Source organism: Rattus norvegicus, chromosome X (genome assembly GCF_021556685.1).
Source record: "Rattus norvegicus strain SHRSP/BbbUtx chromosome X, alternate assembly SHRSP_T2T, whole genome shotgun sequence".
NCBI classification, from domain to species: domain Eukaryota; kingdom Metazoa; phylum Chordata; class Mammalia; order Rodentia; family Muridae; genus Rattus; species Rattus norvegicus.
This window is the reverse complement of record NC_141554.1, coordinates 41,790,506-41,805,803: the sequence shown is the minus strand read 5'-3', so window position 1 is coordinate 41,805,803 and position 15,298 is coordinate 41,790,506. Positions and strand designations below refer to the sequence as shown.

Here is a 15,298-nt window from a genome sequence, read left to right as displayed (position 1 = left end):
TAGTACCCACATGTTCACACCGCCTTTTGGGTGTCTCGTGGGCCTGTGCTACCTTCAGTGCTGTAAGCCCAAGGCCTGGCTGGGGCAGGTAAGACCTTTCTCTCATCGGGTTTGCATTCAGGCAGGGAAGAGAAGTGGATCTCAGAAACATGTAGCCCGTGTTGCCTCTCTCAAGGCAGGTGCCATAGATTCCCTAAAAGCAACATCCATGCATTTTCCTTCCAGTGCGCCCAATACACTCCTCCATGTCCAGCCCTGCCATCTCCATCCATGAGGTGGGTCATACTGGAGTCACCAAAACTGAGAGGAGTGGTATCAGCAGACTGAGGAGTGAGATGAAACAGGTAAGAAGACCTTAGCATGGCAGCTGCATGGGAGGGCTGGAAACGGTTCTTCTGCCAGGGCTCATCTCTGAGAAACAAGGGCATGAAGCTCTGGCCTGTTGTCTGTAGCAGTCGTGGGACCTGAAGACAGCCCTGTAGCTCAGGTAGGTACCCTAAGCCATTTGCATGCACTCACCAATGTCTTGCCTTCATGTGATATTACATGGACGTCTTTGTCCATGTTTGTTTCCTTGTTATTTAAAAAAGTAGAGTATTCCTGGGGCTTGAGAGACGGATTAGGAGTTCAAATTCCTGACTGCCTTTAGAGAAGACTTGAGTTCAGTTCCTAGCACCAGCATGACAGCTTTTAGCTAGCTGTCTGTGACTCTAGTTCCAGGGGATCTGGTGCCCTCCTCTGATCTCTGCACCAGGTACATGGGTGGTGCACATATAACACATGAAGGCAAATATGCATACCATAAACAAGAATAATTTGTTAAAGTAGAATAATGTCAGAAGAGAGAACCATTTCTCCATCAAATGTGTTCTTCTTCTGAAATAGCAAGCAGGATGTGGAAATAGACTAGAATAATTATACCTTTATTTACCACCAGCCACAGTAGTCTCTTCATTTTTCACCCTAATTTAACTCACAATAGAAAACCTTTTGAGCTGACCGTCACAGGTCTGCAACTTACCACCTTTTCAATCTTGATGCATCTAATACTGTGCCCCGACATGACCATGACCTATGCTGAGAAAATCTGCTCATACACTAGTCATGCTGCCTGACTTGCTTGGGTCTGTGAGGGGGGAGTGGCCATCCCCTGAGGGAGGTGGGCAGCTCCTGAGGGGGGAGTGACCAGCCCCTGAGGGGGGCGTGCCCAGCCCCTGAGGGGTATCAGCATGCTCTGACCTTTTGGAGTGTGACGGAGGCGGAGGCGGCGGAGCATTCTTAACTCGGAGTAGGTTTTTACTTTCTGATGTTTTTACTTTCAGATGAATAGGCGAGCTAGTGCTGATGAGCAGGTGAAGTACCTTGCTTTTCTGTCTGTTTAGCTATACTCTTTCTGGCTTGAACATGGAAAGCTAAGCTACTAATACAGAGTGTGGATGTGTGTGCATGGTAGAATGGCACAGTAACTCAGGCACTCAGAGCCAGAGAAGCAGATATGAAGGTGGGAGAGAGGATCTTGCTCTTTGGCTTTAAAAAGTCCAGTTGAGGTGGCCAGTTAGGTCATTTAGTGCAGGGTACTAATCAAAAGGATTACATTTATCTAAGTCAGCTTTTGTAAGGATTCTTTGTGAAACAGATAGTCCACACTCTGCCTCCATCAGCATTTCTGTTCAAAAAGAGGGAGCTAAAAGAGGGGAATGTGGTCAGTGATGTCATCAGTAGAAAGAATAAGACAGTATTAGCAGTTCCTGCCCTCAGCCAACCTGGAGAGACTGAAACCTGGAAAGAAAAGGTGTCCAGGCACACTGTACAACACCTCTTGATATACTCCTTGCCTTGAGAAAAAAAATGGATATGCTTTTTATTTATACATTGCTTTTTGAGATGGGTATCTCCATGGTGCCCTAGCTGTCCCCAAACTTCTGGGCTCAAGAAATCCTCATCCCTCTGCTTCTTGAGTAGCTGCAACGACAGGAGCAACTACCACATCTGGTTTTGGATTCATATTTCTAATGATGTGCTATCTCTGGACCAGGAAAGAATAACCCATGTGATGGCACATAATGCAGAGTGTAGACCATACAGAGTCTCTCATTTAGGTTTCTAAGAAGTGATTTTCCAAACTTCCTCTGTCAGCCACTCGGTGGCACCGTCCCTCTGGGTACCCACAGCTCCAAGGCCTGATCCTGGGTGAACATGAATGGCTTCTTCTATTTAGTGCTGCCCTTGCCTATGCTAGGGATGAAATGATTACCTTCCTCTTCTGTTGTGTTTATATGCAGTCAGCCAGTACCAGCTTTGTATTTGCCTACTCATGTCAAGAAAATGTTCTCCGGCCAAAATGTAATGGGTATCAACAGTATATAACTTTCTTCTCATTTTTGCAAGCGTACCACAGACACAGACCTGTATGCAAATTAAGGGTGCCATTTAGATTCTTAGATGAGAAACGATGAATATGGCCAAAGGTCATCAGCCTAATCCACTATGCACATTTAAAACTAATCGATGGGATGCCTCTTGGATGCCAGATGTTAGTAGCTAAAGTTAGAGGTCTTTTAATCTCTATAGATGTTTACGAAACAGCATAAACTGTTTGCATGGCATGGCATGGCTGTGACTTTGGAACATATGTGCTATTCTACCAAGGAAAGGAACCTGGCAACACTTAATCTTCAAAGCCAAGCTGGGCTGTAAGGGAGCAGTGCCTCTGTATCTGTCACTGCTGCTCAATGACAAGTCCTGTAGGTCTTGTCTCTGCTTTCAGTCTGTACTTGTCATGTTGCTCTGTGTTTCTTCTCAACTACTGGTGCGTCTTGGCATCACTGCGTGTGACTGGGTCTAATCTTTCTCTTTTATAGTTCTTTCCACTGGGCCAAGCTGTGCCCAAACGTTTACATTCCATCAAGTCTGTCTTCTCCTCCTTGTCTCTAGTGTTCAAGTTCTCCTCTGTCCTTACCCATGTTCCCAGCTCAGCCCCACTATGTTTAGGATGTGTGTGTGCATGCATACATGTAGTTTTGAACATGGAACTGAGGTCCTCACACATTCTAAGCAAACACTCTAGCCCTGAGCTTCACCGCACCCCTCATCCCTGACTTCTGATAGTTTGAGTAAAGATTAAGGCAGTGGTTCTCAACCTGTGTGTTGCAACCCCTTTGGGGGTTCAACTGACCCTTTCATGGGAGTCACCTACAAATATCTGCATATCAGATATTTATATTATGATTCATAACAGGAGCAAAATTACAGTTATGAAGTAACAATGAAAATAATTTTATGGTTTACAACATGAGGAACTGTATGAAATGGTCACAGCATTAGGAAGGTCGAGAATCACTGGGTTAAGGGTTTTTAGTTGATGGTAGAGGTATTTTCCAACTGTAAGTTTGAGAAAATTCTAGAAAGTTTAAATATTCCTGAACTAAACTTTATTTTCTATCTTATGCTCTTAGATCTTGGCTTGTCAAACTCCTCAATACATTGTGGGTGAAACGTGCTTACCTTATCAACTCCTAGGAATTTCCAGAATCTTTAAATACTGGTTCCACCCCTCTTTCTTGTTTGTTTGGCAGTGCTGAGGACAGAACTCAGGAATTTGAGCATGCTAGATAGGCACTCTATCACTGACCCCCATTCCCAGCCCAGATGCCCTTTTATTGAGTGTTGAACTACTGCTCCTCCCACCCCAGGCTAAGCACCACTTTCTACTTTCCTATCCCAGCTGAGCATGTGGCCCTAGTTCATGTGGAGGCCCAGGAAATGTTCTAATTGCAGAGGCAAGTCTGAATCTGCCTCCCAAAACCAGAAGGAGAAAATCAGCTGAGTCACTGATGAGTGTGGCTGTAATTACTTTTATTTGTAGCTAATTGTTGCCTTATTTAAACGGCAGTAATGAGCCCAGCAGAATAACCCAACCTAACTGCCTTTTCAAAATAAGATCTTTTGAAGTCAAAATGAGTTCTGAGAGAAGAATCCCACCTCCCACCCTGCTAGTGTGCTTAATATTTGGATTTTATTTTTAAACCTTTAAATTTGATGTTGCACATTGTGAAGTGAAAGGGCCAAATAGTCCAAACCAAAACATATGTAGCGATGTGTGTTAACGTTGTTCCAACCCGAGGAGTCTGTCCAGGGCAAGTCAGTCAGTGAGGTGTCCACACCTGATCTCTGCCCCTGGGTGATCAACAGCCCAGGAGCACTTGTCTTTTGGACTCTAGAGAAGTCTAGCCTCCCAGAAATGGAAAGAAGATATCACGCTGTAACCATTGTCAACAGGTTGAAGCTGAAGGCTACCATAGCCTAGCCTTAGAAGAAAACTCAGGACCAACAGCTAAAGAGCAAAAATCAGGATTGAAAAGCATAGGCAGAAAACCAAAAACCAGTGACCCCACTGCTCAGTGTGAATTCCTAGTTGACTTTCTATCTTTGCTTCCTGATCCATTCTTTCTCACTGTAAACATGCGGTACTCTCTGTGGTATTTATCCTATGGGCAGGTGAAGGTGATAGTCACTTCTCTGTGGCACTGCTAAAGTAAAGCAGGCCCTGAGACATTTGCTCCTGCCCCAGGCTGTCCTTCCTCCCTACCCACCTCCCTCTCTCTAAGACGACCTCTCCACACACTCTTAGAGCTTGCTTCCCTTAGATAGGCTTTGTATGCCTGACTAGTGACCTCTGAGGGAGTGGCCTTCAGGGTGACAGCTGCCCCCTGAGCGCTCATCACAAGCAACAAGGACTTTCAGGCTTGGGTGTTTGTGTGCCTTCACAAAGTAGATGGCTGCAGGCAGCTCCCCCAGGGAGGTTATGTCCCTGTCGTGTAGATCACTGGGGTAATAGGTGGTGCTGACATAGGGCTCAGGCAGCCTAAACCTGGGTGCTGCCAGAGCTGCTCTCGAGCTTGGCTCCAACACCTAATGGCAGAGCCCACACTTGTACCTCTTTGTTCTCTGTCCTGTGAGCTCAGAGTCCCCTGGTGTTATACTACTTCCTAGGTCTTGGGAAGAATTGAGCTATGAAGAATTGAGCATGAAAAATTAAATCCAACATCAGGTACCTGACAAAAAGAAGTCAAGGGGCCCTATGCCCTTGACTGGGTGACATGTAGAGGGAGATTCTGACGAATTTGCTGATCTGGCCTTCAAAGTGGCCATCTTTTCCCTGGGGCACCTGCTACTAAAGGCCATATGTTGTCTGTTTTTCAGAGGTCCAGCACACCGTCCTCCCCGACAGGCACATCATCTACAGACTCTGGAGGACACCACCTGGGCTGGGGAGAACAGCAGGGCCAGTGGCTGCGCAGGAGAAGATTGGATGGGGCTATCAACAGGGTCCCTGTGGGATTCTACCAGAGAGTGTGGAAGATCCTTCAGAAGGTGAGATGGGTGCTGAGGAGACATGGGCTCTCGGGAAAATGAGCCCAACCCTATCTACCTTCAGGAGGCACAGTGCCCCTGCCAAATACCAGGTAGCAGATGGCTAGAGAACATGTCTCAGCCTATAGCAAGACACTGTGGCATCTAGGGCTAGGTGGCTCTACTGTAGTGCTGTCTTGTGCGCTATTATATAGGAAGCAGAGGACCCGCAGCATTAACTGGATCTGGATTGGCTAGCTACCAAGCTGACAGCTCCTCAAGCTGGTGGCTGACAGACACGGTATCTGAATCATTCAGGAACATGACAGAGCCTCTTCTACCTGCTAAGTGTTCAAGGGTACAAAGAAGCAAAATATTATAGCCTGACCCCAGAAGCCATGTTCCCACCTGCTCTGGGATAACCCTGTTTCCATGGCTGGAAGATAGAGAGCCTACAGTCCCCATCCCTTAACCAGCGCCCATTGCTCCGATAGCAGTGAAGTAGGGCTGTGCTTCCCATCTGCCTAGGGGCTGTTAACATTTCATTGGACTTTGGAGTTTGAAACTGACAGGAAGTGACGTATCCACAGACTGCTGTGCACCACACACCTGAATGCAGGAAGGCCTGTCTAAAACACCTGCTGCTAAAGTGAGCGTAGCATGGGAAGTCAGGGCCACTTCGTTCTCAACACCCCACAATCCATCTTCTCCCACATTCATACTCCAGAGTATTCATACCACTCCCAAGGCCCCACCAGGGTTTGTCCTGCCTCCCCTATGGAGGGACAGTATGCCTCATTTAAAAGCTTTGCAAAGCAAGACAAATCTCTTTTTTCTCAGAACCATTCCTTTTTAGCTCGTTTCACAGAAGGAGAGGAGAGAACTGCTGTGATCCCAAGTGAGAGCTCCTTTGTGAAGTCCTAGCCCACTGTCTTCTTTCGGCAGCAGGTGCCCAGGGCCAGTCACAGAGCTTCAGGGCCTATGCTCTGTGGACCAAGGCCCTGCTGAAGACAGCTGCCTGCAGAGGCCCCAGGTCCACCCTTCTAGACTTTTGTGGGGAGCCCTCGAGCCAGCCAATATGAACGCAGGGCAGCTGCTGCCAACTGGAGTGTAAAAGGTGACCAGTTAGACTAGGCCTAACTATTCCTCGAAAATCTCAGTCGTTCTGGGGCACCATACATTTCCGGCCAGGCTTCTGCTGGCCCAATACCAAGATGCTTTTATTATGAAAAAGCAGTGTTTTATATTGCGCCCTGTTGGTATTTATATACATGGATGGGTGTGCGTGTGTGTGCATGTGCTCCAGTCTTTTGTGATCGGTGCTTATTATAGAAATCTCAAAAATAGACGGCTGCAAAGGCACAGGAGCATTACTCCACCAATGGGAGCCATGAAAGTCTCCCTTCATTATGGCACTAAAGGGGGCCTGGCAGGCTCCAGGGTCCAGTTGCCAAGTGCAGTGCAGAGCCTCTTGGGAGGAGGACGCAGCAGCTCCCTAGGACACTGTTCCTGCACCAATCTGAAAGATGCCTGCTGGTTTCCCCAGAATTGTTCCATCGAAAACACAGCCTGTGGGCAGTGAGAACAAGGCTCTAAAAATAACTCTGACAGTCTGGCATGTTCCAACCCTCGTGCAGATTTCCAGGGCAAGGAAAGTTGTATGTGCGTATGTGTGAGTGTGTGAGCAAGCACACACTTGTGGTGTTCTGGAATCTGACTGAGATGTCTGTGTTCTGCTTCTAGTGCCATGGTCTATCCATCGACGGTTATGTCCTCCCATCTTCAACAACCCAAGAGGTAAAGTGAGAAGACCCAGCTAGCAGCCCAGCCGTGGGCTTGCCCCATGGCTGATTCTGCATATGCCTTACAGAATTATTCTATGGAGCCAGGCCATCTATAGGTCTGATCACTGTAACTGTGTCACCCTCAAATTGTACAAAATTCCTTTCTTCTTACCTTTCCCTCTCAGTCCCCTCAGCAATAGCATTTATAAACTCTGGGCCCCTAAAACTCCACCCAAACCCTGTCACACATGCAGGAGACCGATGCAGGGCCCTTTCAAGCACGAGCAACCTTTCCTTCAGTTTATTCACCCTCCATGAATTCTGGGGTATCTTCAGCCTTTCAAGCACAAGGCACCACTTCCAGGCATTTTTTTAAAAGACAGATTTTGTCTTCTCTCCTATTTTCTTTTCTTTTGTTTTTTTCTTTTACCCTGCCCAAGGTACCATTCTTTATACCATGGGGAATTTCCTTAAGAAACAAGAAATGGCCTCTGTTCCCTAAAAGTCTCAGTCAAAAGACAGACAAAAGGAACTAGAATAAGCTCAGCTGGCCCTGGGGAACAGCAGTCACCCCTCCTCCGGAAGGCTGCTGCATTGAATCAAGACAGTGAACAGGAGGGAGGCAGCCTTTGAACCGAGCTCCGACAGCGCTAGGGCAGCATTGACTATAGGGCTCTGTCTGCTTCATCTTTCACACTGCCAACCTGCTGATCATTTGGTAGATGACCCCTTGTGAGATCAAGTTCGCTGTCCATGTGGAATCAGTGCTCAACCGTGTGTCCCAGCCCGAGTATCGGCAGCTACTGGTAGAAGCCATCATGGTACTGACACTGCTCTCAGATACGGAAATGGACAGTATCGGGGGCATCATCCATGTGGACCAGATAGTGCAGCTAGCCAATCAGCTGTTCCTGCAGGACCAGGTGGGTGTGACTGGGCCAATGGCAGGGTAGTTGGTTTGCTTACTATTTCTCCCTGGGCATGCTGGAGATTGTGTCTAATTGGAAGGCATGTACTCAAACCAGGAAAATGTCACCACAGATGGTAAAAAAAAAATGTCAACCATTTAGTTAGGAGATGGCAAAGTTGGCCACTTGGGAACTCTAACAACCTTTGGGGAAGCTGGTCTTTGTTGTTGTAGGTTTGATCCCAGACACTACCATTTGCCGCATATCTGGCTCTTCGTAAACTACTTACCCTGTACACGAAATTGAGTCGGACAAAGAAGCTGTCATCTCCACGAATCAGTACTGAGCAGCAAAGGGGGGAGGGGTCTGTGAAAACACAGTATCCACCTTCTGTGTCATTGTCACATGTTACCTGCCTTGTGACTCTGGGTTCCTGCCATGAGGCCTAGCCCCACCTATAGTCCCCCAGACCACCTCCAACATGCAGAGTACTTTGTGAAGGAAAAGAAATAGATTCTACTCATTTTTTCCTGCTTTTTTCTGACTACAGGTGTCATTTGGAACCACAGATATCCTGGAAAAAGACCAAGCCACAGGAATTTGCCACCTCTTTTATGACAGTGCTCCCAGTGGGGCTTATGGCACAATGACCTACCTAACGAAAGCAGTAGCTTCTCATTTGCAGGACCTGTTGCCCAGTTCAGGCTGCCAGATGCAGTAAGGTCTCACCCATAAACATGACCACCCTGAATCTTATTTGGATCCTCATTGGGAACTTTCTTCTGCCTCCCCCCTAGAGCTCCTTTTCTGTCACCAGAGCATGTCCCACCGGAAAGCTTCACAAGGAGAGATGACAGCACTCAGGCTAAAAGCAGGGTGTGTTTAAGCCACAGATAATGCTGATGAATCCACTGCTCCCCTGAGAAGCACCCTGGGATCATTTTCTAGGTTCATGTCACTGGAACATTTGTCACAGCATCTGCTCTCGTGGACTCCAAAAAGGAACTGGAAATTGGTCTCTTTTGAGTGCAGAGTGAGCTGAGAAGCAGCTTAAATTGGCTCTCACCAAGAGTTACAGAAATAGGTTCGATGAGCTAGTGACACATCTTGAAGGTAGAAAGATCCTTCAGCAACAATAGATAGACAGGCAGACCCTGACAGGGGCACATCTTAAGAGAATGAGTTCTGTCTTAACCAAGCTGTTTACCAAACAGAATAAGTCTCTCTGGAAAAAATTTTAATGCCCCACTCTACTCGGATCATGAAATTCTTCATTGCCAAAATGGACTAAATTGTCCCTAGTTAACTTTGTCCTGTAGTCTTCAGAGGAGCTTCTCCTGATGTTCATGAATTAATGGAGTATCCTCTTGCCTTAGGAAAATCCCTTATCTTCCTGAATCCAGAAAACAATAACAACGACAGAAAAAGTATCTGACTTTTCTGATAGGCAGACAAACCTTTGTTTTAGGATTGTAACAGGTAGGAAGTCCCATGGAAAGGCCTGTGTCCCTGCCCCCCCTGAGAGCACTGTCATGCATGCCTAGAGCATGTTCTTGCAGAAACAATGCTCCCTTTTCTTCAGAAGCACGCACAGATGGGTATGGGTATGGTCAGGGCACCGTGACAGACAAGGCTCAGGCCTGACAAGGTCTGTTGAATCTGTCACCATTCTCCTGGTGAATAGAATTTCTTTTAAAGCCTTGTCTTCCCCATGTTAGGACAGGGATGAAAAGAAGAGTTTCTGTGAATAATCAGCCCTGAAAGACAATGTCACTGGTGCCCAAGTGTCATGTTCCCGTTTGGTTGTGAAAGGTGACAGTTCACAGTGACTTTTCACCTCTGAAATGGAAACAAGCTCCCTCAGCTTCTCACATTTATGTGGAGATGAAAGGAGGATGGTGCTTGGAGGTGCCCAAGTCCCTCATAGTGTAGATGCAGGGGATCGCACTTTATTCTCAAAGCAGAAGATAGCAGGGAGCCATGGTGTTCCTCAGCATCTCTAGGCATTTTTTAAAAATGCATTTATCTGTTTCTGTGTGTATTCGTGTGTGTGTGTGTGTGTGTGTGTGTGTGTGTGTGTGTGTGTGTGTGCGCGTGCGCACATGCCACCTGTGTAGGGGTCCCTGTGGAGGCCAGAAGGAAGCATTGGATCCCCAGGAGCTGGAGCTGCTGTCAGTTTTGACCAAACTCAGGTCCTCTGTGAAGAGCAGCGATCACTCTTAACTGCTAATCCATCTCTCCTGCCCTCTTGTATCTTTAAGACATTTTCAGTATAATCCAGGCTCAGAGTCATATAATTGGCTAACAGCCTCCCTGGTAGAGAATTTTGAACATACAGTAAAAAAAGATGCTGGCATAAAAGTGCCCAGTGCTGCATGAGAGAAGTTCTAGAAGAACTAGTCCTTCAGACTGGGCCCAGGGCTAACTCTGAGCACTCAGCCTGCCAGTGATGTGGCTGTGACGTGAGAAGTAGCAGCTGCTGCTTTGGGCTGGAGATGAGACTCTGGCCAAGGAGACGAGCCACAAAAAGCAATTCGCTGCAGCTTTCCAGCCATTCTTTGAAATCTCTTTCAAATGAAGTCCTGAAATAGGAGTGCATTTCCACAGGCAGCAAGCTGCCAGCTTCAAAGGAGGAGAGCAGGCTTGGAAGACAATCCCTTTAGTGAGCCACTGAGGCCATACCTGCGACACACAGATGTTTGAAAGGATGACAAGCCCACCCTTGCCTACAGGTACTGGTGGGGAAGAAGGCCTCATAGGCCCCATGGCCTTGGTCTTGGTTGATTGTTCTCCAACTCCCAGGGGCATAGTAGAGAAGCTTTTGTTCCTGTTTTCTCTCCCATAGCTGAAAAGTCAGTTTTTTTTTTTTTTTTTTTTTTGACCTCTGCAGGGGACTAGAATGTGGTCTCAGAGGACCAACACATCAGGGAATCCAAGAGTTAAAATGTCTTTTAACATATTCAGCTTAAAGGCAGCCCTATGGTCTGTTCTGTGGTTTTAGCATTAAGTTTACTATCCTAGCTCTGACACCAGTATTTGGTGTTGCGCAAGCAAATTGATCTCTGTGTGCCTTAGTTTACCCATCTGCAAAGAAGAGTAAGAGGCCTCCTGACTGGTATGGAATTCCATACCAGTTAGGTAACCAGATATATCCTAGGACAGAAGTAGACCATGTGAAATGAGGAAAGGCTACTGTCAGGTCCAGTGGCTCAAGAGGTAAAAATGTGCCAGGTTATTCCACTCGTCTTCTCAGCACAGGAAATAGTGGTTGTCAGGCGTCAGCTTCCCAGATAGAATGCAAATGTGTCTGCTGGAACAAAAGGAGAGCCCGCCAATCAGGAGCCAAGAGAAACACTTTGCCAGCTGATTGATGCCATTTATTTCTGGACAAGATGACAGGAGGCTTGGCCTCCCTTTCTATAAATTACAGTGGAGTCATCTCTGCTCTGTTGACTTGTGCCCAAGTCTGGCAAGTCACCTTTGTCTGTTCGCTTCCTTATTGTCAAAGGGGACAACAGTTTCCCATCTCTCTCTCTCTCTCTCTGTGTGCCACTCTCTTTCAAGGTGACTTCGGCTTTTGAAGTCCCTGCCATCTGCTCTGTGCAGCTCTGTACTTTGCAGGGTAGAAGAACATCATGTTCCCAGAATGCCTTCTGTTCCTAGACATGGCCATTGATAGTTCTGCCTGTGAAGAAAAGCAGTACTTGGCCCTCTCAGTGCCCCGTACCCCTCATCTGTCCATCAGAAAGCCATGAGGGGAATGAGTCTCGTGAATTCTCAGAGGAATGAGAAGACCAGATATTAAGACTGGTGTCCAATTTTATGCTGTGTACCTGACTGATGTTAGAGAAAATTCTATCAGAAAACTGTCTTTTTAAGAGACTATATATGTGCATTTTTAAGGACTATAATACTTCTCAGAGGGACTGGAATCAATAGAAGCGGCGAACTCTGGACCTGTATGACTTTCCCCTTGCCTCACCGCAGTTTATAACTTCCGAAAGACTGAACAAACAATCCAAAGGCATTTGCAGCATGCCTTGTATGGCCAGGCTTCACTAAGTAAGCACACAGGAGCTTGGGCATGCACGGTGGCAGCTAACAAGCAGCCTGCTCATTTCTGAAGCCCTCAGAGGAGAGGACATTGACCAGGCTGCTGCTCCGAGAGCTCTTCGTGCTGATCTGTTGACATTCACATCTCAGTTCTAAATCTGGTGGCTGCTGAAGGCTTCCACCTCCAACTAGTACAGGTGAGGTGCCAGGCTTTGAAAGGATAGGCTTCATGTTGACTAAGCTGTGTCCTCATTGAGCACAAGGGATAACTGATTTCATAGCTTCTTTTAGAAATAGAGGGGTGGGTGGGCGGGTAGTGTGCAGAGGTGTGCGTTGCACCTGTGCACACTTAGAAGCTAGAGGAAGACACTGGGTGTCCTGTTCTATCTCCACCTCACCCCCTTGAAGCAGCATCTCACGGACTCTGGATGTAAGCTAAAAGCCAGCAGGCCTGTCTACTCTCCAGTGTGCCCCCACTTGTGTATACATGTATCCATATGCATAGATGGTGCAGGAGTTCTGGTCACATGTGTGACTACACATGACCTTTTGTATGAGTTTTGGTGGTTTAAACTCAGGTCCTTCTGTTTGCATAGCAATACCTGCTGGGCTCTGTCTACTCTCACATCTCCTTTTCTGAAGGATCTTCCCAGCTACCAACTCAGGATGGACTTGCCAAGGAGAACTATCAGTAATTGGCTCTAGGCTCTCATTGCTGTCCTGTCACTTTTGACCAAATGTTGTAGTGCTTGTTTGCAAGTAAATCAAATAAATCCTAGCTGGGGAAATATGGAAGATATTCCATAACGAAGATTGGATAATTCACATATCATCAGAACCAAATCTCCAGATTGCTCCCAGGATCACAGAGGTCCCTGATGCAGGATACTGCCACCAAAGCCATCACCTCTGCCTTTCTGGAAACAATGTAGGGACTGCTACCTGTCACTGGCATGGACTGCAAACAGCCACAAGCTGCACTTAGGCAGGAGTGCAGTAGCAGCTGGAAGCAGTGGCCCTTAGCTGTGCATCTGCCTTCTACAGTTGGGGTAGACTCAATCTCACAGTGTATAGAGAATGAATAGGGTTAAGATCAACCATCTGAACAAATGTTATTCCAGCCAGGAGTCTAGTTTTTGTTCCTTTGTCCAGAAAAGATGAGCCTGTGGCCTCTCTTTCCCAGGTGTCTGATCTGGACAGCTCGGCCATCAAAGTCACATAGCAGTAGTGAAGGGAACACCTGGGCCTATCACCCCTGGCTGGAGGCAGGACACTTGGATGTTTGTTCTCGTTGGAAGTGCAGCTGCTGAGCTGCAGTTGTCAGGTCACCACTGGTGTCCAGGGACAGCCCCACCCTGCCCCACAACACAGTCTTGAGCTTCAAGGAGCTGTCACAAATCAGTCCATCAAAGTCTGGGGGAGCTGCTGATGGGCCATACATTCTTCGTGACCACAAACCCAGCCCCATTAGGCTTTCTGGACCATGAGTGACAGCCCATCTGGAACAAGATGCAAATGATTGTCACATCGTTCCTTCTAAGCCCCTAGCCAGCTGGGGGATTTAAAAATAAAGAATTGGAACCGAATCATGGTATAAGCCTCTCTCCTGACAGTGTGAATAATTTTCCCCAGCTGTCACCAGGACCTGCTCCTGCATTCCTGTGAGCATGGGAGGCCCTCCCCTAGGCTAGAGGGAGGCACAGCCATCTAGAGGAGGCTTCCCCCTCCCCCAGCTCCCTCTCCTTGTCCTCTGGAGAGGCAGGCAAGAACTCCCCTACATTTCTTTCCTCATTAGGCACAAGCTGCTGACTCCAGTGTGGGCAGGCTGAGAGGCTTGGAGAGGGCACTATATCAGGGGAGGAGCCTTCTGTGTGGCACTGAGTGGGCCCTGTGACCCAGAAGGATTGGGCCCTTGTGGCCTGAATCTCTCCTTTTCCTGCCCAGGGCCTGAGACTCATGGAAGACCTGCTCTTCTGAGTGCACTTGGGGTGGGAGGGGGGTGCTACCAGCTGGCCGTCAACTTGGTATTGGCAGCACACATGTATCCTGGTGCCGGAATGGACAGGCAGGAGTTCAGAGGCCCCGTGTCTAGTAAAGACACAAACTAGTCATCAGGATGAGAGGGGTTCTGTGGGTGGGGCTAGAGGGAGTTGGTGTTTGGGCACTCTATCAGTACAAACAATGCTAGAACTACACGGTGCTGTGAACAGCAGAGGAAACGGAACAAAAGCTGCAGTCTGGTGACTGCCAGCCTGGGGCCAAGGAGATACACAAGTTTCTGGAGGGTGAAGCACAGCCTACATCTAATTCACTAAATGCCAGCAACGCACTCCTGGGCCCAGAGCAGGGCAACCTTGTTTTCCCAGCCATGCAAGAGAGCAAGAGAACCATAAACGTCTGTTCCCATATACCTTTTCACGATGTTTTCCTGTTGCGCACACCTGATAGACTTTAGATCTCTGATGTCCCCAAGCACCTATAGGCCCTTCAAGTAAGCAACCATGAGTTACAAGCTCTGTGGCTGAGGCCTTTGAAAGTCGTAAAGGTTTTGCATTCTGCAAGTTGTTCAAAGGCTGCTTCCCCTGCACTTAAAATAGATGTGCTGGGCTGAGTTTTAAATTTGATGATTTTTTTTCCTCCCAGAAAGGAGGCATAATAAAAAGAAAAAAAACAAAAAGCAAGGAAGGAATGTAGTGAGTCACTGAAAGAAGGGAGGCGCTCCCTGAAAAAAGGCAGTCAGGGAACATTCCAGAAGGTTAGCCAGTAGCATGTACCTTGAGGGGCAGAAGTGGAAATGGGCAGAAACCATCTAGAACAGAGGACTGTCTGAGGAGGAAGTGAAGTAAGTGGCCCAGTCCTATGAGGTGTTTACCTGGAAAAGAGGGGCAGAGGCAAAGCTGAAGCTTCATACGACACACAAATACCACATCCTATACTTTAAAGCCAGCCTGGGAGTCCGCTGTTCCGTTTGTGAATGGGCAGTCAAGAGCACAGTGTCCTGTCATGGCTCATAACCCCAACATGCCCAGTCTGGCTTTTTTTCTGGCCTCAAAGACACATGAGGTTAGAGAGTCCTGGCTCCATGCCTAGAGTTCTGCTGAGACCATTTCTCCAAGTTCCCCAGCTTTCAAGACCTGGGACAACAGCCTAGTAAGCTTCTCTCAAAGGACCCACCTGAAGGTCAGAAGAAAGGTAGATAGA

The 15,298-nt window shown here is 47.5% G+C and overlaps 1 protein-coding gene across 3 annotated transcripts in view; it reads left to right on the top strand.

Annotated features, from left to right (window-relative positions):
• Positions 1–13,683, top strand: part of Phka2 (phosphorylase kinase regulatory subunit alpha 2) — a 122,507-nt gene extending 108,824 nt beyond the window's left edge. For 2 of the 3 annotated variants that reach the window (NM_001395639.1, XM_087600675.1), the window contains 6 exon segments: positions 226–344; positions 1,323–1,352; positions 5,203–5,373; positions 7,096–7,149; positions 7,859–8,059; positions 8,595–13,683. In NM_001395639.1, coding sequence (NP_001382568.1) covers positions 226–344; positions 1,323–1,352; positions 5,203–5,373; positions 7,096–7,149; positions 7,859–8,059; positions 8,595–8,765 — 746 coding nt within the window. In that variant the 3' untranslated portion in view covers positions 8,766–13,683. 3 annotated transcript variants of the gene reach the window in all.
• The last annotated feature ends 1,615 nt before the right edge of the window (positions 13,684–15,298 follow it).